The sequence below is a fragment of the Eretmochelys imbricata genome, chromosome 2, assembly GCF_965152235.1.
Source record: "Eretmochelys imbricata isolate rEreImb1 chromosome 2, rEreImb1.hap1, whole genome shotgun sequence".
In the NCBI taxonomy this organism is placed as follows: domain Eukaryota; kingdom Metazoa; phylum Chordata; order Testudines; family Cheloniidae; genus Eretmochelys; species Eretmochelys imbricata.
The window spans coordinates 154,199,181-154,218,862 of record NC_135573.1 but is presented as its reverse complement, the minus strand read 5'-3'; the positions used below and the strand labels follow the sequence as shown (position 1 = coordinate 154,218,862).

Genomic DNA, 19,682 nt, shown 5'->3' with positions numbered 1-19,682 from the left:
GGTATAATGCAGAGGGGTCACTCCATGAGGACAATCATGTATCAGCAGTCTTAAAGCCATCATACTAAAGGTGTGGTACCACTCCCCGAAACACATGAAAGATCAGTTGTGGGTTCTGACACAGATGTTCAACTCCTCACAATGGTGGTGAGCCCGCTACAGTGCCCACAAGGGCATACCCAACTGCCTTCCACTTCCTTTAGTCCTGGCAACTGAATCCAACCTGGAAGGCTGGGGAGCTCACTTGGAAACCCAAAACAGCCCAGGGCCTCTGGAGCGAGGAGGAAAAGGCTCAGAGCATAAACCTCCTAGAACTGAGAGCTGTCAAACTAGTTCTGCAAAGGTTCCAGCCTACCCAAAGGCTGAACCGTGTCCTGGTTCAGTCAGACAATATGACTGTGGTCGCATATTTAAACAACCAAGGGGGAACAAGGAGTCCAGCACTACCCACAGAAGCAATGGACATAATGAGATGGGCAGAACAGTTCCTCCTTTCTCTCAAAGCAATCCACATCACAGGGGACTTGAACCAAAAGGCAGACTGACTTAGGTGCATGGTCAAAAACTCTGAGTGGTACCTGAATCAGGAGGTTTTCGATCCTGTCCAGTTAAGCACTGGAATAAATTGCCTAGGGATGTTGTGGAATCTCTGTCATTGGAGTTTTTAAGAAACTGTCAGGAATGGTCTAGTCATTGCTTAGTTCTGCCTTGAGTGCAGGAGACTGGACTAGATGACCTACTGAGGTCCCTTCCAGTCCTACATTCCTATGATTGATTCAGAGGGAGGCAGACCCAAGATCCACGGGGACAGTTGCCTTATCATGCAGTTGGCCGCAGGGCCTACTTTCTAATTTCTACCCTTTCCACTACTGGAGAAGATGGTCCAGAAAATGAGAACAGGCTACGGTAATAGTGATAACTCCTCATTGACTGCAGAGACCTGGGTTCCCGGACCTTACAGAGCTGAAACTAGAGTTCCCACTCCAGCTTTCATGGAGACTGGATATCCTCTTGCAAGGTCGCCAACTTCATCTGGACCCAAAACAGCTTCAACTAACAGCCTTGCTGTTGAAAAGGAAGAACTAGAAGGTCTTGGTCAGTCCACCAGAGTCATTAAAAAATTACTTTCATCTAGGAGAGTATTGACACTATCAGCTCTGGTCCAGATTCAACAACTGGTGCCAAGAGCACAGTGTGTATCCCAGAAATCCAGGAATTCCAACCATACTGGACTTCTCCAAGAAGCCATAGATAGAGGCCTTCAAACCAGTGCTGTTGCGTGTCAGGTGTCTGCTCTTAGTAGCAGGTTATCCTCGGGCTCCCTGGCAGACAATGCACAGATAGCCACTTTCTTTCAAGGAGTTTGATAAGCCACACTGGTGACCTTCTGCCAGTTTTGAGGGCCCTGATGAGCTCTTAGTGCATCTGACTTCAGTGTCAGCCTTTTATTTACCGACTAAGACTTGTTTCTTATTAGTTGTCACATCCTCCAGGCAAGTGTCAGAGCAGGCAGCCTTATCTATACAGGAGCCATATTGCATGTTCCACAAGAGCAAGGTTGTGCTCAGGACACCAGAATTCTTTCTTTCTAAGGTGAATTCATCTTTCCACACTTCCAAAGAAGTTGTGTTTCTTTTGTTCCGTCAAAAACCACAACATCCAACTGAAAAGGTGTGGCAGACCTCAAATGTCAGAAGAGTATTGAAATTTTGTTTCAAGCATAAAGAATCCCTGAGACGATTGAGCTCCTTATTCACGTCCTTCCACATGAAATAGCAAGGACTCAGAACTTCCACGTTCTGCATTTGTAGGTGGATTAGACTGTGTATTGTAGAACAAATCATCAGAGGCTCCTGTCCCAGAAGGGATCAAGGTGCTGTCCACAAGATCCTTAGAAACCTTGTGGACAGAATGACCAAGTGCATCAATTTCAGACAGTTGCAACGTGGCCACATGGTCTATAAATTACCCCTTCATTAGGCAATACAAGATGGACAGCAATACAGAGGCCTCCTTCGGCAGAAAGGCACTGCAGGCGGTGGCCCAAATATAATACAGACTTCTGAATGAGCTTACAAAAGGGAGGTACTTTTTTCCTACCAAACTTTTGTTTCATATCCCTCCCTACACCTGATCACTACTCGCTACTACCCAAACATCTGGAATTGTGGGAGATGCAAGGCTACAGAAAAGAAAATTTCTTGCCAATAATTTAATTTCTGCTAGCAGTGTCTCCCACAATTCTGCCCTCCCTAGATGGCTCATGAGTCAAGAGTCAGATATAGTCATTAGCATATAATCATCTTCCTTGGTCTAATGTATATAGTTATTTCGTTATCTCTGGAATATGTGTTAATAATAATATGCAAGTTTTACAGTTTGGGAATAACTCATTTGGCTCAAGCAGGAGCAGAGGGGGCATGGCTAAATTTTGCATTCCAAAATGCTGATCTCCCTCCATGAGCTGCAGAAAGAGGAGAGTAGCTGAAGCATCCAAAATTGTGGGACACGCTGATAGCAGACAGTAAATTATACGTAAGAAATTTCCCAATGCTGGTTCTGTGTAGGATACATGTTTTGGGAACCAGAGTGATAAAGTACATTTATTGGGTGTAACCACACACATTTTGAATAGATGTCTGTCTTTATTTAAATTCAGACATATCAGTATATATTCCTAGCACCATGCCCATGGGAACTTGGGGGATACTGGCCCTGAAATAACTTTTTCATCAATTTTCTAACATCAGACCAGTAGTTATATCAGAATTTAAAGTCAAAAACATTTTCTCCCCAGTTCTTCATGTGAAAAAACACACTGGGGTTTTTTGCTAACATTTAGATTTATAAACATCCCTTTTTCTTTTCCAGGTCTCTTTGAAAGTATATTAAAATTCCTCCTTCTCTCTTCATCTCTTTTTACATTTTAGGTTTTTTTACATGGTTTTAGCTGTGTTTATAATTTCTAGGAGTGGGACTACTCAACAGACATTGGTCTAGGGGTTCTGGACCATACACCAAACCTCCCTATGTAAGGTTGGCCTTCAAGGTGGGAGTCAAGGGGTGAAAAGGGTTAGGCCAGATCCTCGGAAGAGTGAGGGTTTAGGTCATAGCATCATATCTGGAACATCTTCATTTCCTGTGCGGTTGTTGTGTTTATCTTATTTCTCAATAAATTTCTTCTCATCCATCAACCTAATTTGACAGAAACTATGGGCATAGTGCTATTATGGTGGTTTTATACATACTTCAGTTTTAACAAGGCTAAAAGTGTGAACAACTATAGTTGTAATCTTTTCAATTATATGTTTTATATTTATCTAATTATATCTGTTTACTATATTTCTTAACATTTTAATTGAAAAGGTATACATAGAGATGCTAGATAATACTTAGTCCTGCCTCACTGCAGGGGACTGGACTAGGTGACTTATCGAGGTCCCTTCTAGTCCTACTTTTCTATGAATCTATGTCTTCTGGGCAAGGGCTTTCTTCATTTTAATTGTGTGTGTATCTTAGTGTCATCTGAAAAAACACAATTTACCAGGCTGATGAGGAACACTATTCTATTTTCATCCAAAGACTGAAAAAGACTTACACGCAATTTAAGAATTATAAATAAATCATGATCAGACCATTTGATATTCAAAGATTTGGGAAGGGATTTGATCTCGTGAAGTGCTGAGCTCCTGTTGAAGTCAATGACAACTGAAGGTTCTCAACACCTCTCAGGAGGCATTCAGTACCTCACAATAGCTGCCCCCTGTCGATCATCCACTGTAACACTTCTCTGCCTCACGTGGGTGTTGTGAGGATAAAGTCATTAATGTTTATGAGGTACTCAGGCACTGCAGTGATGGGAGCCAGGTAAAGCAAGCAAATAAAATAGATAATGAGGAAAAGCAAAGAGGCAGATCCTCCTCCCATTCAAGTCAACGGCAAAACTTCTATTAATTTAAATGGGAGCAGGAGTAGGCCCAAAAATTGTGGTGATATATATGGATCTCTCACTGTGAATTGAATGTTTAAAAAATTCTGATTGGTTTTATGTTGATCACTGTATAGAGCAAAACTGGATTTTATTATAAGCAAATCTCCATAGGGTACGTCTCTGAACCACAAATACTTCAGGAGTCACCTAGAAGACTGCCTTTCCCTAGGAAGACCTTTGTTAATAGAAGATGTTGGAGAAGAACTCGACCCTGCTCTGGATAACATTTTGGAAAAAAATTTCATAAAATCTGGCTCAACTCATAAAGTAAGATGAATTTTGAACATGAAAATAAAAGGACAGTGTCATAGATACCTGATATCGGCTGGTGACTAGACACCATAGTGATTGCACCTTTGAAATGTTTAGACAGGCAGACAGCAATCATTTATTTAAGTAAATAATTTATCTGATTTTTTTTAAGAGGGGATCATCTTTCATCGGAAGAAACAACTGTTGTTGGAAAGTGAGCTGTTAAAAAATGAAAAATGTATTTATATTTTATTTTCAGGTAAAAGTAGGTGACAAGGAGGTAGATGTAATGAAGGGATTTACCCTTTATATAACAACTAAATTGGCTAATCCTGCCTATACTCCAGAAATCAGTGCAAAAACGGCTGTGATTGATTTTACTGTTACCATGAAAGGCTTGGAAGATCAGCTCCTTGGCCATGTCATTCTGACTGAAAAACAGGTAAATGCTGATCTTTGGGTTAGCAACATTTGAACTGGTGTAAAAAGAAGGCTTACTTGATATTTGCAGTTTGAGTTGACTTGTCACAATTCAGGTTGCAACCCAGAACAGTGAGAAGTTGTGTCATCACCTGCCCCGTAACTCCGGGTGCCTTAGATGCTTTGCTGCTCTGACTCACTGCCTGGGCACCAACAGCCAGCAGACAACCGCATGGTTCCCTGAGTGTCTGTGTGATGTGCAGCCCTGGTTCAGAGTTCTGATCCTAGGAGCTTGCCTACAACACACCAGCTCCGCAGTGGTTTCCACCAACCTTGGTTACTGCTTGCAGCGTGACCCCCAACACACTCCCAGTCCCAATTTTTCCCCAAACTGTCTGACCTGAAGTGTCCAGCTCCCTCCTGGAACACTCAGAGAAACAATAAGTTTCATTGCTCCTTTAAAGGGACAAAAGTACAGGTTAACAGTCACTTCAATTCAAATACAACACGAGGTTGGTTTTGAATAAAAGTAAAACAAATTTATTAACAAAAGGACATAGGTTAGGTGATACCAAGTAGAAGGGATTGTAGGTAGAATGGGTTACAAACCAACAAAAGTAAAAATACTCTTTCTAGTGCTTAAGACCTAACTTTACAAGTTACAGTCTTTGCTCAAGGTAGTTTTCTTACCAATCTTTTTCTTCCCAGCCATGGCTGACTTTCTCTTAGTCAAGACCTTCCACAGACGTACACAGTGCTGGTTTCCCTTGTCTTCCTAGGTGAAAGATCTTTGCCTAAGCAGATTTTTCATTTATAGTCAGATCCCAAAGACTTCAACCCCTTGGTTGAAGGCCCCATCTTTCTCAGCTTGTAAAAGCTCTGGCCCCTGGTGTCTGTCCAGTGATGGATGCCAAGAAGCTTCTCTCCCCTTATATCTTCCCAAACTCACTGTATTGTCCCTGGGCTCTGGATGATCTCATGCTATTCTTTCCTTCCTGTGGACTTCCCATTCCCCTGCTGATTTGTATGTAAATTGGGCTTCCATTGTTTTTGGTCACACCTGGCTTAATTTAATTGGAGACGGGTAGAAAGCTGCCTTCCCTCCGATCTGGGAGAAAACCTGTTTCTCCCTTCGTGGTCACAGACTTTAAAGCATAGTATCAGTGAGTATTCATAATTTCTCATATAGTGTTAATGCATACGTTTTACAATGATACTAATCACCAGTGTGTCAGTGGCTTTCCAAATGGACCTTACTTGATGCACTTGTATAAAACAGTAATAATGTATACAATCAGTTGTTTCAATTACTTATCATTTGAGGTTCAGCCCCTCGCAAGGGGCTATCTTGACTTGGTAGGTTGATGACTTTGTTTACCTTTTATGTAAATATGCCTTCATTGTGGTTGCCTCATGACCAGGCTGGTCAGATAAAGAAATACACATTCCTCTGGCAAGCAATGCATAAGCCCAGTCTGCCCTAGACAAACACATTTTAAGAACATAATACTAGCACGGGTCTATAACACTTAGTACATACCTTGTACATACATCATGTAAGAATATTAATGATCAGTAAGCTATTTTTTTCCAATGGCGTATTACATGCCAACTTTTGGTTGTATATCATGACAACAGTGTGTTAGGTGTAGTGAGCTGACAAGAGTTGCTGACAGAGTAGTGAAGAATCAATGGGTCTCTGTGTCACACTTGTTTTGCATAACTCTGAACCAACTCAAAGACTGTGAGTACAAAAAATTGAATGAAAGTGTAAGTTTTATTGGGCTTACTCTCACATAGGAGAGAATGGTGGGGGGAAGGAGCTGAGGAGAGAGAAAATGTTAATAAAAATAAAGATGTAGAGTAACATATATTCCATACATGAAAGCATCCACTTGAACCAGCCTGGTTTTGAGGCAGTTCCTTGTTCCCTGATATGTAGCACAGGCTTCCTGTTCAATGAGAAAAAGATTTTCATAAATCAGAATGTTTAAAAATTGAGTTTATTACATGCAAAAGGGCTGCTGACCTTAAATCAATTTTGTGAACCCAGGCCTGTCTCTAGTGTTTGAGGAAATCTAACATGGGATTTTCAAAAGTGCTCAACTGTGGTCTGACTGTGCCCTTTGAAACTCCTGTTGATTTAATTGGGAACAGAGTTAGGCCAGTGCTGAGTGCTTTGAAAATCCTATCGCTAGTGTTTTGCAGAGCCTTACTCCCTCACATCAACCCTGTGAAGTTCTGCAACTTCATTTCTTTCCTTCTTAGACCTTTTCTATTCATCTCTGCCCTGCCACTTCATGGTTTAATTGATTACTTACTGGAAAGTTTAGCAGTCAATGCCTTGCTAACTAGGGCTGCAGAATATCTGTTTAGAATTAGCACTATCTACTGCTTTAGGATGCAATTGTGAAATGATAAACATTTATTAAACCTCTCCCTTTTAGCAGAGATAAAATAGTTAAGGTACCTGTCCCTCTTCTCTCAAGAAAAGATTAACGTTCTGCCACAGAAACTCAAAACCAAGGGAGCTCTCTCTGATAATGATAAATTGTAAATTGTATCAGAGAAACTGAAAAGCAGGCCTCCTGTTATAATCAGGAAGGCAAGTACACAACTACTGACCTTCAGCAACAGATTAAAAATGAAAAAAAGAGCCCTGACATTCTTAAGGGCTGCTACAGGAATCAATAAAACGCATAACCAGTGGAGGGTGTGTTCTTCTCATCTTAAAAAGGTGTTGCTGAAACCACTTGGGTGATGATAATGATAGAAGAACCCTGTTGCACCATGATAGTGAAGGTGCTGTCACTACTTCTGTTCTAAACTGCTATTTTCTGATATTATAAATGCATCCATAAAAATTCTTCGCAGGCAGAAGCCTAGCATTGAGGGGCAAAGGGAGAAAAATTGTTTAAACATTTTTTGAAGATATACATTAAAGTATTAAATATGGAATGAAAACTGTATTAAATTGAATTTAAAGGTATATTTAAAGATAAATACATGCTCAAAGACTCTGCTGAAGTATGACAGAGTGCCTGTGACAGAGTGCTGAGAGATGGAATTTGAGCCAGTACTCTGGGCATTACTGGCAGCAATTAGGTTCCCCTAGAGAAGGCCTAATTGGTCAAGGGGTGCCTGGTTACTAGGCAAGAGTGGGGTTAGGAAGTTAATGAGCTAAATTGTCCATTAACAGGCAAGTGTTTTAAAAAGAGCACAGGAAGGAAGTGATGGATGGGGAGGCCCAGTATGGCCTGGCCCAGGTAAAGGGAGACCTCTGCAGGGGGAAATCTCTTCCCTCTCTTCTCTCTGGCAAAAGGGGATGATGATCATATACCACTGTAAATAGAATTGCTGCCAGTAAGGGGGTGATGCTTGATATAACACAAATAAAATGTACAGCATTCAGAACAGAGTTCCATTGTCTCAGTAACACGACATATTGAAATGAATGAAAATAGATTGTCAGGAGTTATGAATAGAGATAAACCAATAATTTGTTTAAAAAATACCAATTTTACAATAAAAGGTTTAATCTTTAAGGCTAAATAAACTGAAAGTTTAGGAGAGGCAAAGCATCCTCCCTGCAGAGGATGGGTCAAGAGGGTCTTCCAGCAGCTGGGCCTAGAGGCCCTTCATGGGCATACCCCAACACTCCATTTATGCAAAGGGACTCCAGAGGTGGCCACTTACGCCGTCTTTGGGTCTGTATTATGCCACTGAAGCAGCACAAATCAGATTGAATGGGCTGAAGATCTGCTCCGTTGTTCATCTTTCTTGTAGAAATATTATAGAAAGGTCACACTGTACAGATGTTCACCACTAGAGCATCTCTTGCTTTATAAGCTGAGAGAAAATTGTTACTTTGCTAAACCAAAGAATAATAGAAGTTAGAAATGGAAAAGGTCATCTATCCAGTTCCCCCGCCTATGCAAGATTAGTCCCTGCATTACATTTTCCAGTCCTCTGTCCAGTCTAATTTTAACTATCCAAAACAATGTGTCTTTTACTACAGCTTCATAACATTACTGTCAGGAAGTTTTCCTGATACTCAACCTACTATTTCATTAATCCATATGCTCCATTACTCAAATTAATACAGTATGCGCATACATCCCATTTTACATACATTTTTGTGTCTTAGAGAAACAGTAGAAAAATTCCCGTTCTTTCTGCCATACATGAAATCATGCATTTTCTGCATGGGTATAAGTCGTCTCTCCTTTGAATAAACTTTAAAGATTCTAATATTTTCTTCTGTAGGAACTGGAGGCAGAAAGAGTCAAGCTGATGGAAGAAGTGACATCGAACAAGAGGAAAATGCAGGATCTTGAAGACAGTCTTCTCTTCCGTCTAACCAGCACAGAAGGGTCTCTGGTTGATGATGAATCTCTGATAGAAGTCCTAAGAATCACTAAAATAACTGCAGAAGAGGTGACTTTTGAATAAATTGGGGATATATTTTGTTATTTAAATATTGTCTGAACAGACTCGCCTCTTTGCTGTTGTACCACAGTTTATAATACTACCTAATATCTGACTGTATAACAAATAAATAATCTAATTAGGCCTGGCAGGAATCAATTTTAATGGCTAAAGATCAGTAAACACCAGTTTCAACAAATACACTGAAATCTGGGGAAAAACATCAATTGATAAAAGTTGGCACAAGTATAGCCTCTCTCCTTCCCGCCGCAGCACCTTGTGCCTCCAGGGATCGGGTGTCACCAGCCCTGTAGCAGAGTGCAGGGAGCCCAGGACCTGCTCACTCGCTCCTATAAGAGCTGAGCTGCAGAGGACTTCCTGCACCGCCCCCAGGGTTGCTGACACACGATTTCTGGAAGCATAAGGTGTGTTGGGTGGGGGTGAGTTGGGAAGGCTGTGGTCCTGGCAGGGCAGAGCAGAGATCCCCCAGCCGGGACTGGAACGGGGAGGAAGAGAAGCACAAGTCTACGGCAGGATCCTTCAGCAGTTGGGGTGGCCTCCCCTGTGGCTGGGGGCTCCTCCTAAGTCTCTTATATTGCCTAGGGAGTCTCTGCTCTGCCAAGTTAGGGTCACAGCCTCCCACTCACAGCTGCAGGGATCAGGTGTCAGCAGCCTCACAGCAGCACAGGGAGCCCTCTGCAAGCCTACCTTGCGTTCTCTACAGAAAATACAACTCTGGCGGGGCACATTTTAATAAAATAATGCCTAGTGGGCCCAAGCAGTATCAAAGTACACTGTGGTTGTGCAAACACATATGAAGACACAGTGCCTGCCCAGAAGCTCTTACAATAAAAAGTAAAATTTAAATAAAAATACTGTTATCTTCTTAATCAATACCTTCCTTTCTATCTTTGCTGTATAAATCGCAAGTGACACAACATAATCTACATGGTCTTTCAATGTATTTTAAGGTGAGTGAAAAGTTAAATGTTGCAGCAGAGGCAGAGGTGAAAATCAACACCGCACGTGAAGAGTATCGTCCAGTTGCTTGTCGTGGCAGCATCCTTTATTTCCTAATTGTGGAAATGAGCTTGGTAAATGTAATGTACCAAACATCCTTACGGCAATTCCTTGGCATTTTTGATCTATCGGTGGAAAAATCATTGAAATCTCAGATCACAGCCAAACGAGTAGCCAACATAATTGAGCATCTCACCTATGAAGTATACAAGTACACTGTGCGAGGGCTGTATGAAAATCACAAGTTCCTCTTCACATTGCTCATGGCACTGAAGATTGACTTGCAGGCCAAGAAAATTTCTCACAATGAGTTTCAGACACTCATCAAAGGTAGTTTCTTGTAATATGTTCCTATTTAAATATATCCATGAGTTGTCAAACCAGCACTTTGCAATATTTATACTACCAGTATTTTGTGCCTTCCATCCAAGGATCTCAGGATCCATTAGTTAAGGATTCCATGGTGGTGGCATTAAGCAATCGACCTTGGTGGGGTGGTGGTGCAAACAGCTACTGTGCCTTCTGGCATGCAAGAAGAGCATGAGCATTGTGATGCCCTTGACAAGGATGCATCATGTGCTTCCTCATTCTAGGCCAGGTTTTCTGGCCTAGAGGAAGGAGGATGAGATTGTCCTCGGATCCTCTCTCCTTCCGCTCTGGGGGCTTTCATGCAGCACCCTATTTGGTAGGCAATTATTCCCACTTTTCAGATGAGGAAAATGAATAATGGAGAAATTAAGATAACCGCCCTGTGGTCTGCTGAGAACCTTTAACTTCTACCCCTCAGGAGGCATTGTACACTTCAGAGTCATGCCCTAAGAGCCCAGATCTCTTGACTCCTCCTGCGTGTTAATACAAGACCACCTTTTCTCCCTTCCATTTTGTGGACTTTGGGTTATAAACAATCCTTCTGAATTAACAAAGTTTTGCAATGCAGTTTTGGGAGTCCAAATTTCTGTTTGCAAATTCCATAAGATGGTTACTACTAAGAGTTAAGTACTTTGCTGACTCATAATTTTTGGCTTAAATAATGTATGCTTTCTTCACAATGCTTTTCATCTTGCAGGAGGTGCAAGTTTGGATCTGAACTCTGTACAGCCAAAACCAAAGAAGTGGATCCTTGACATGACATGGCTCAATCTTGTACAGTTATCTAATCTGTACCCTTTTAATCAGCTTCTGGGGCAAGTTACAAGGAATGAAAAGGCCTGGAAATCCTGGTTTGATAAAGAAGCACCTGAAGAGGCCCCTCTTCCTGATGGGTATGACAGTTTACTGGATACATTCCGTAAACTGCTCCTTATCCGGAGCTGGTGTCCTGATCATACCATTGCTCAGGTGAGAAGGAGAGATTTAATGTACGGTATAAGCCATAAGCGAGCATTATTGATATAAGTTTCTTTGGTTTTGCAACAAAATATATGGTAGAAATCCAATTGCCTGTTCTGAAGGTTTGGAAATATTTTATGGATACTTTTTACGTAGCTGGTTATAACAAATTAAAAAAATATGTAATATGTTAATTAATTTGTTAGAGCTATTTTATTGCTTTATGTGCCAGGAAGGATTACACAGTGGCACAGCTATACAGTATAGTCCTGAAATTTGTACAGCTTTTGTGGTTCTTCACATAAGAAGACACAGTCTCATTTCTTCACTTGAGCAGTGGAAAGAGAACAGTTCAGTTTGAATCTCTGAAAGGCACATTGCAAATATGGAACAGGTCGACACAAAACAATTTTCCTTTTTTTTTAATTGCCAGCAAACTCATAAATCTGTTATTTGTACAGCTCTAATCACGTCCCTTCCACTCTCACTCCAAATTCTATGCCTGTAGCCAGACTAAAGAGGAGCATCTCACTTCTCCTATCTCATCTATCATTATTCCAACTCTTACAGGTAAATTGTGGAGTAGCGCCCCTTCTTCATCTAGAGGACACCCAGCACTCCACGTTTTCCCGCAAGGCCCCACACCCACTCCACCCCCCCGAGGCTCCTCCGTGCCCCTTCCCCACTCCTCCCCATACACCCAGCAGCCGCTGAACAGCTAATTGGCAGTGGGCGGGAGGCGCCAGGGCAGGATGGGGTGGAGCTGATCGGCGGAGCCCACCGAACAGTTGGTCGGTGGGTGGCTGATGGATGTGAGCACAAAGGAGCATGCACAGAATCGGTGCTTATGATCTAGTGATTGCTCCACCATAATATCTGTATACCCCAGGCCTAGATGCACAAAAGGAGTTAGACATTTTGGCACTCAGCATTGCAATGCTAAACTTTTAGGCACCTAGAAAATCACAGGAACAACATTGTGATCCACAAAGCCTGAGTTAGGAGCCTAGGTTCCCTGTACAAGGAATGGGGAGAGATAAGTGCCCAATAATGCAATCCACAAAAGCCAGCATACTAGATGGGGAGCAATCTAAGCTATCCATTGGGAGATGCCAACAAGCGAAGTGTGTCCTAACCTCTGTCCCTCTTTTAGACATAGGCATCTAAGTCCAGGCTGCAGGGAGACACCTATCTCTGCCACTGATCTACAACCTGGAACCCTTCTTATGGAGTTAGGCAGCTTAGGTGTAGGAGGAGCCTGAGAAGGGACTCTCTATATACCACAATTACTCCCAGCCCATGGACCCTCATTCTGCCAGGAGAAGAAACTCTGAGTCTGGATGGTGTATCCATCCTCTTTAGCATTTGAAACTTAGCAGGTGGTTCTGTCCTCACTGATCAGGGATTCTTTGTGGGGTAAATCCCCTGGCCCAGTCCACCAGAAAAAAAGGTCCACAGTTCCCTCTTGCATTCGCAAGTGTGCAACTGAACCACTTGGCAAGGAGTCTTTCATTCTTTCCAAATCTCCTTCCTTCCATGAGGAGGATTTGGGAACCCTCAGGAGTGTTTCTCTCCATTTCCTGGCCAATGGCAGAGTAGAGATGAGGGGTCCAGGCTGTAATCAAGTCAGCAAGAAGAAGTTATAGAATTTCCACTCTTAGAAGGGATGACCATCATTGCCTCTTCCATGAAGACAAGGCCCTTTTGCATACTGCAGAAACATTCATTACAAAGACAAAATCTTTATTCCAGGTATCATAGAAGAGCATTCTTCCTTTGAAAGGAAGAGCACGGCACATGCTAGATGTGAAACGAACAGTTAAAATATACCTTAGTGGAACCAAACAGTTAAGAAAAAATACCTCTATTCACTTCCTTTCTCCCTATATTCTGGGGTCTGAAAGTTTCTAAATCTCCCATTGCCAGCTGGATAAGCTGCATCACCAAAGTCTACACAGTGTGACAGACCCAGACCAGTGGGGTATAGGAGTTTGGTAGAAGGCAAATATACTGGCCACTGGATAAACAGTTTTCTGTTTCCTGAGTGACCAGAGCAGGGGATGCCCTAGAGCAATCAGGAACCTGCTAGAACCAATTAAGACAGGCATGCTAATCAAGACACCTAGAGCCAATTAAGAACTTTCTAGAATCAATGATGGCAGGCAGGCTAATCTAGACACCTGGTTTAAAAAGGACCTCCAATCAGTTAGTAGGGGAGTGCGCAAGGAGCAGAGAGTGAGAAGGTGTGCTGCTGGAGGACTGAAGAGGTCAAGCTTGATCAGGCTTCGGGAGGAAGATCCTGCAGTGAGGATAAAGAAGGTGCTGGGAGAAGGCCATGGGGAAGTAGCCCAGGGAGTTGTAGCTGTCACACAGCTGATACAGGGAATATTGTAGACAGCTGCTATCCACAGGGCCCTGGTCTGGAACCCGGTGTAGATGGTGGGCCCGGGTTCCCCCCCCATCCTCCCAACTCCTGTTCGGACACAGGAGGAGTTCACCTGGTCTGTGAGAAACACCAGAAGGGAAGGTCTAAATTGGAAAGGGATCTGGTCTGTCCCTGACCCACTAGGTGGGACACAGAGACTGCGGGGGTTGTTCTAGTTTCCCCTATGCTGGCCAGTGATGAGATTAGCTGAGTGGACGGCAGGTTTGAGCCACTAGCAAAAGTGGCCAAACTGAGGGCTGCCGTGAATCTCTGAGGCAAGCAAATCCACCAATAAGCGCAGGACCCACCAAGGCAGAGGAGGAACTTTGTCACAACAGCTGTGGATAAACCAGTTCTAGAACGGTTCAGAGTCTGCCTAATCTGCTCACTAAGTCACATATCTTGGACTGGGGGAGAGGTCATGATCTGTAATGAAAAATTTAGTTCCCTGTCAGCCCACTCACGCCCAAGATAAGTCCTTCCGGGTGCTTCTTTAATGGGACTCTTCAAGATTCATATATATAGTTAGTACACTTGAAGAGGCATTATTGTCCAAAAGGTTATGTTTTATATCCCAGTCAAAATTTACTCTTTCAAGTTAGCTTTGGAAGTACTCATGTGAAATCAGGGCAGAAAGGGTATGGGCAAGGCCCAGAGCCTTATGGATAAAATCTGAGCTGCTTCCAGTATTTACAGGAGAGGTGCTGCCCACATGTCTTGGACTGGGAATAGGTCAGTCCCAGAAAGGACAGCATCAGGTAAGAAATTTTCTATTTAAAGCTATAATATTTGTAACTTGGGTTTAAGTTAAACTGAAAATTAAACTTAGATCTAGCTCCTCCATCCGGTCCAACAGGGCTATCTGTGAATGGTTCCTCAGTTTCCATGGTAGTAGACATTGGGTTTGTGTGACACACATTGATGTGGGTAAGGGTATACAAGTAAGATTATTTAATATGTATTTGGAAATGTTTGTTGCAGGCTCGGCACTACATTGCAGAATCTCTCGGTGTGAAATATGCAGAAGGATTTATCCTTGATATGGAAGCAATGTGGACTGAAAGTGACTGTCGAACACCCTTGACTTGCTTTTTATCTATGGGATCTGATCCCACTGAAAATATAGAGCGTCTTGCAAAATCAAAGGTATATTAAATCGTATTTAGTAGAGCTGCATGAACAGTGGTAAAAATTATCGATGAATATTTTGTTGAATTAGAAATTGAATTTTGATTTGCAGTGAGCTCACCCCTTTTTGTCACTTTTCACATGCATTCATATGAGCACACTTTGGTTCATGCCTGTGTTCTTAGGAAATGGATTTTGGGTCTGTTCTACTTTTCCCAGTCAGTTTGTACAAAGAGACAGCTGTTTCTGTGCCAGAGATCACCAGGAGGTATCTAGTTGTAACAAAAAAGCAGTGCTGGTGGTGTATATTGTTATCTTTTGTTTGTTCTGTGAACTGATGGCAGTTACAGTTGGAAATAGAACAATGTTTAATTAATCCAGCAGGTGAACAGATTTGTGAAAATGTTCCTCGGAAGCCTGGCCGATGCCCTGATGTGGAGGGTGTTTTGGGGAACCAGACCCACCTTTCTTAACTAGAACCGTACATACACACGCCATAGTTCCCAATTCATTTATGTCAGTGACTGCAGTGAATGATGAAAGACAAAAGGAAACTGGAGACCATAACATTCAATACATTTGCGTGGTAGATACATGAAAAATTGCTTACCAACAGCACAGCATCATTGGAAAGGGTTGTGGTCCCTTGTATTTATGGTTCAAAATGTAGATATAAACATGAATTTACCGAGAAGAAATTTTCACCTGAATAATGGATCCCCATTATGCTGCCTGCCTATGAGGATGTATATGAGACTCTGACCAAAATTTTCAAATAAAGATGCATAATGTTATAAAAATTGGGTAAGAGTGGCCTGATATTCAAAGTGCTGAGCACCCATAGATCCCATTAGCTTCATTCGAACCTCTGGATGCTTAGCACCTTTGAAATTCAGGCTAATGTTATTTAGGTGCTTAAATAAGATACAGATTTAAGGGTCTAACTTTAGGAACACAAGTTGGATTACTCTGGGCATGATCCCCATCCCAGAGAATTTACGGTCTAGGAAGCTAACACACAATCACTGGGTGGGGAAGGGAGGCAGTTGGAGTGAGCTGGGGAATATGGCATCCTTCTTCTTAGCTCCAATTTTTTATTTTTAAATAGAGGTTGTGAAGACACCCCTGAGACAGGGACTAGGATCTGTATCTTTGTTGGAAGCAGTGCATTTGAAGGGGTAACTTGAAAGAGACAATCTCAAAATTAAAAGCAAAATAAAACCCAAACCTTTTAGTGTGGATCTTCAAGCTACCCTTCTTGTCCCCAGGGATCAGAAGACGCTCTTCCTTGGAGTATAAAAGATCCTTACTGTGATCTGATGCAGTGTGACATTCTGGGAATCACCCAGACCAGAAAGGGGTTCTGCCACCTCCTGCTTAGTTTCTTTATCCTGTGCAGCTTTGGTCCAGACCCCTGACACCAGTATCATGCCCCCAAGCACAAGGTTTCACCCTGGCTTCCACCAGCCTAGTTACTCCCTGCAGGATGACACTAACAGACCGTCCAGTCCTGAGTCTCTCCAAATCCGTCCTCCCCATGCTATTAACTACAAGATACTCGGACTTTTCCCCTCTGGTTCACAGGCCCTGGAGGTGTGAAACCAGCCTCCCAGACACAAGCTCCACTCAGTTTCCACACCAGAGACCTGCTTGGGGTAGAAATAAACAAAAGGTTTATGTAATAGAAAAGCCACAGATTCAAAGATGAAATAGTAAGGGAGAGGAAACTTATACAAGTTACACAGAAAATAAACATAAATGTGCATTCTCTGGTGTTTCACTTCCATATTAGATAAAATCCCTTTTCTAATACATTCCCTCTTCTACCTATTGCTTTTGAACCGTTTCCTAGCATACCCCTTAGGCAGAGGGAGGATCCAGTGTTTCATGGACAGCAACCACCAAGTCACTGTCCTTCAGTTTCTGGATGCCTTTTGTTTCAAACCCCTTCCATTTTAAAAGGGTTCACAATTTTTTTTCCTTCCAACATGGTGACTCTTAGTTGGGGAAATTCTAGCTGGGATGTCTCAGTATCTTTCCAGTAACTCGAATGGCCCATCATTTGTCTTTTCCTGGGTGATATAGTGCTAGGTGCATGGAGCTAGTCTCAACTGGTTGTGGAGGCAGCCCCTCCCTGCCTGTCTGTCCTCCACCCTGAGGGGTGAGGTGGAACTGCACCACAGATTATGAGCACAGTTGTCCATATACACAAATACATAAATTCATAACCATAGCCCGTCTACGTATCTCATAATGACCACTAAGTTTAGAACATTACAAGCTTTCATTAAAGACCTTGCTCAGCATGTTTTTTTAGCACACATGGTATACAATCAGTTGATTCAACTGCTTATTCTTTGGGGTTCAAGCCCCCTGTTCTCCCCTGTCTGGACCCTGATTGTCACAAGGGGGGTCTTGCAGGTGTTGTCCAGAAATTGATTTTTTCAGTACTCTCGGCTGCCTTCGTGATACTTGTGATTCCATGGCCTACTGTTTTGCCAATAATAGCCTCATTCCATCCTCCCTTGCTGCCAGTAATGGCAGGTCTACACTTAAAATGGTGCATCGGAGCAGCTCTCCTGTTGACATAGCGCTGTCTACACAGGGGGTTAAGATTGGTATACCAATGTCGCTCAGGGGTGTGGATTTTTCACATGTAGTTATACCGACATAGGTCTGTAGTGCCGACCTAGCCTCAGTCTCTGCTGTAGCCTCCTCTTAGAGGAAGACGAGAGATTAATCAGTCTAACCCTCCTGGCTACATGAAGGTGAGAGATCATCCTGCAGCCTCCCTATGCCAGGGATACGCACTCAACCCTGACACAACACAAGGCCTGGGCCTGCCCCAGAAACACCCTGGGGCCCTGCCTCTCTGTGCCAGGTGCACCAGGTGTGGGGCAGGCAGGCTCAACCTGGCAGGATATAAGTGTGGATGGGCTCGGTGTGGTGGGATCCAGGTGTGGGGTGAGAGGATTCTGTGTGGGACAATCTGGGTGCAGGCAGCTCAGTGGGGGGGTCTAGGTGTGGGGGGGATCTGGGTGCAGGCAGAGGCTCATTGGGGCCGTTCCAGGTGCAGGGGCAATGGGACTCTACCGGGGCTTCCAGGTGAACGTGGTTGGGGCTCAGCGGAGGGGTCTGGTGTGGGAGTCTCTGCAGGGGGGTCTGGGTGCTGGGGGAATGGGGCTTGGTGGGGTGGAGGTCTGGGTGCAGCTAATTGGGGGTCAGTAGGATGGGGTTCGGGGGGATGCAGGGAGGTGGGGCTCAGGGTGTGGGTTTGAGTGCAGGGAGCTCAGTGGGGGGTGGTCTGGGTGCAGGAGTGAGGGTCTGGGGGCAGGGGTTTCCAGATGCAGGGGTTGAAGTTCAAAGAGGTGGGGTTTGGGTATGGAGGGCTAGGGGGGTTCTGGGTGTATGGGGTGAGGCTTGGTGGGGTGCCTGGGTATGGGAGGGCCAGATGCATGGGGGTTGGGCAGATGGGGGAGCAGCTCCCCGTACAGTGAGCCCTCCCCTGCAGCTGAGGAGCTATGGGGGCAGGAAGCATGGGAGGATGCTGAGCTTCCTGCAGCTGGGGGAGGTTTCTGGGGGTGGGTCTGACCCAGCCCCAGCCACTCCTTTCAGGGGTAGAGGAAGTCCCGTCTTCTGCCTCCAGCCCAGCTGGGACTAGCAGCTGAGCCCATCTCAGGTTGGGAGCCACTGGCTGGGGTGTCCCCAGCCTTACGGTGATTTACCTCTCCACTGGCTGCTCCGGGTTGTACCCATGCAGCTAGGGAGTGGTGCGTGACTGCTCTTGCAGCTTCCCTTTGTTTCCCTGTCAGAAGTCATTTTTCTGCAGGGAAGCAGAGAAATCTGTGGGGGTCATGAATTCTGCACACACTCAGTGGCGCAGAATTCCCCCAGGAGTAAAACTCCACAAGATTGCACTTGCAGAGGTTCTTTCTGATTGCCTCAGGGCAGCAGGGTTGCTCCCACATTAGCGGCAGGGGTTTTGGCCCCCATAAATCCTGGGGCTCTGCTGGAGGCAAGGACATCCATGCACAGAGCTTCATTTCTTATCTTGAGCCACACTTTCCTTTCCTACATTTTTTCCCCAGATAGCTCCTGATTAAACTAAATCCATACTGTCATACAGTAAACATCCCAATAACCAGATCAACATACAGTATTCATAAATCACTACAGAACTGCTCCAAATCCATCACACCTCCTGAAGATTTTCCACAGCATAAGGGGGTGTGATATACCCTTAGGGTACAACCTAGACTGCAAGACCAATGAGTCCCTTTAAACTCTGCAGCCTGGGCTGTCTCTCACAGTGCTTTGCTAGTGACAAACAGCAAACCCCTCCAGGTGCTGTGATCAAGCAGCCATCAACATGTAGAGGCACATGTCCAGCTGAATTGCATGAATGCTCTCTAAGCCACTCATGCAGGGAGACCCCAGCCTCCAAGTCTTGCACCCCAGTGATGTCCTGTCTTACACTGCTCAAGACCTTCTCTTGAACAGTGCAAGCTCATTAATTAGTTCACCACTTCGTGACAGGAAAGTGGACATGCACCAGCCTTTGTAATCTGAGCAGATTCCCCAACCGCTTTAGACAAACTCACTGGTAAGGACAAAACATTAAAATAAGTTTATTAACTACATAAAGATAGATTTTAAGTGATTATAAGTGTTAGGTACAGAGGTCAAAGT

General features: G+C 43.8%; 1 protein-coding gene across 1 annotated transcript in view; it reads left to right on the top strand.

Annotated features, from left to right (window-relative positions):
• Window positions 1-19,682, top strand: part of LOC144260155 (dynein axonemal heavy chain 5-like) — a 259,923-nt gene that overhangs the window by 178,883 nt on the left and 61,358 nt on the right. Inside the window, exons 54-59 of the mRNA XM_077808714.1 lie at window positions 4,103-4,258; window positions 4,503-4,685; window positions 8,930-9,100; window positions 10,063-10,441; window positions 11,178-11,449; window positions 14,847-15,011. Coding sequence (XP_077664840.1) covers window positions 4,103-4,258; window positions 4,503-4,685; window positions 8,930-9,100; window positions 10,063-10,441; window positions 11,178-11,449; window positions 14,847-15,011 — 1,326 coding nt within the window. The remainder of the gene's footprint in view (window positions 1-4,102; window positions 4,259-4,502; window positions 4,686-8,929; window positions 9,101-10,062; window positions 10,442-11,177; window positions 11,450-14,846; window positions 15,012-19,682) is intronic.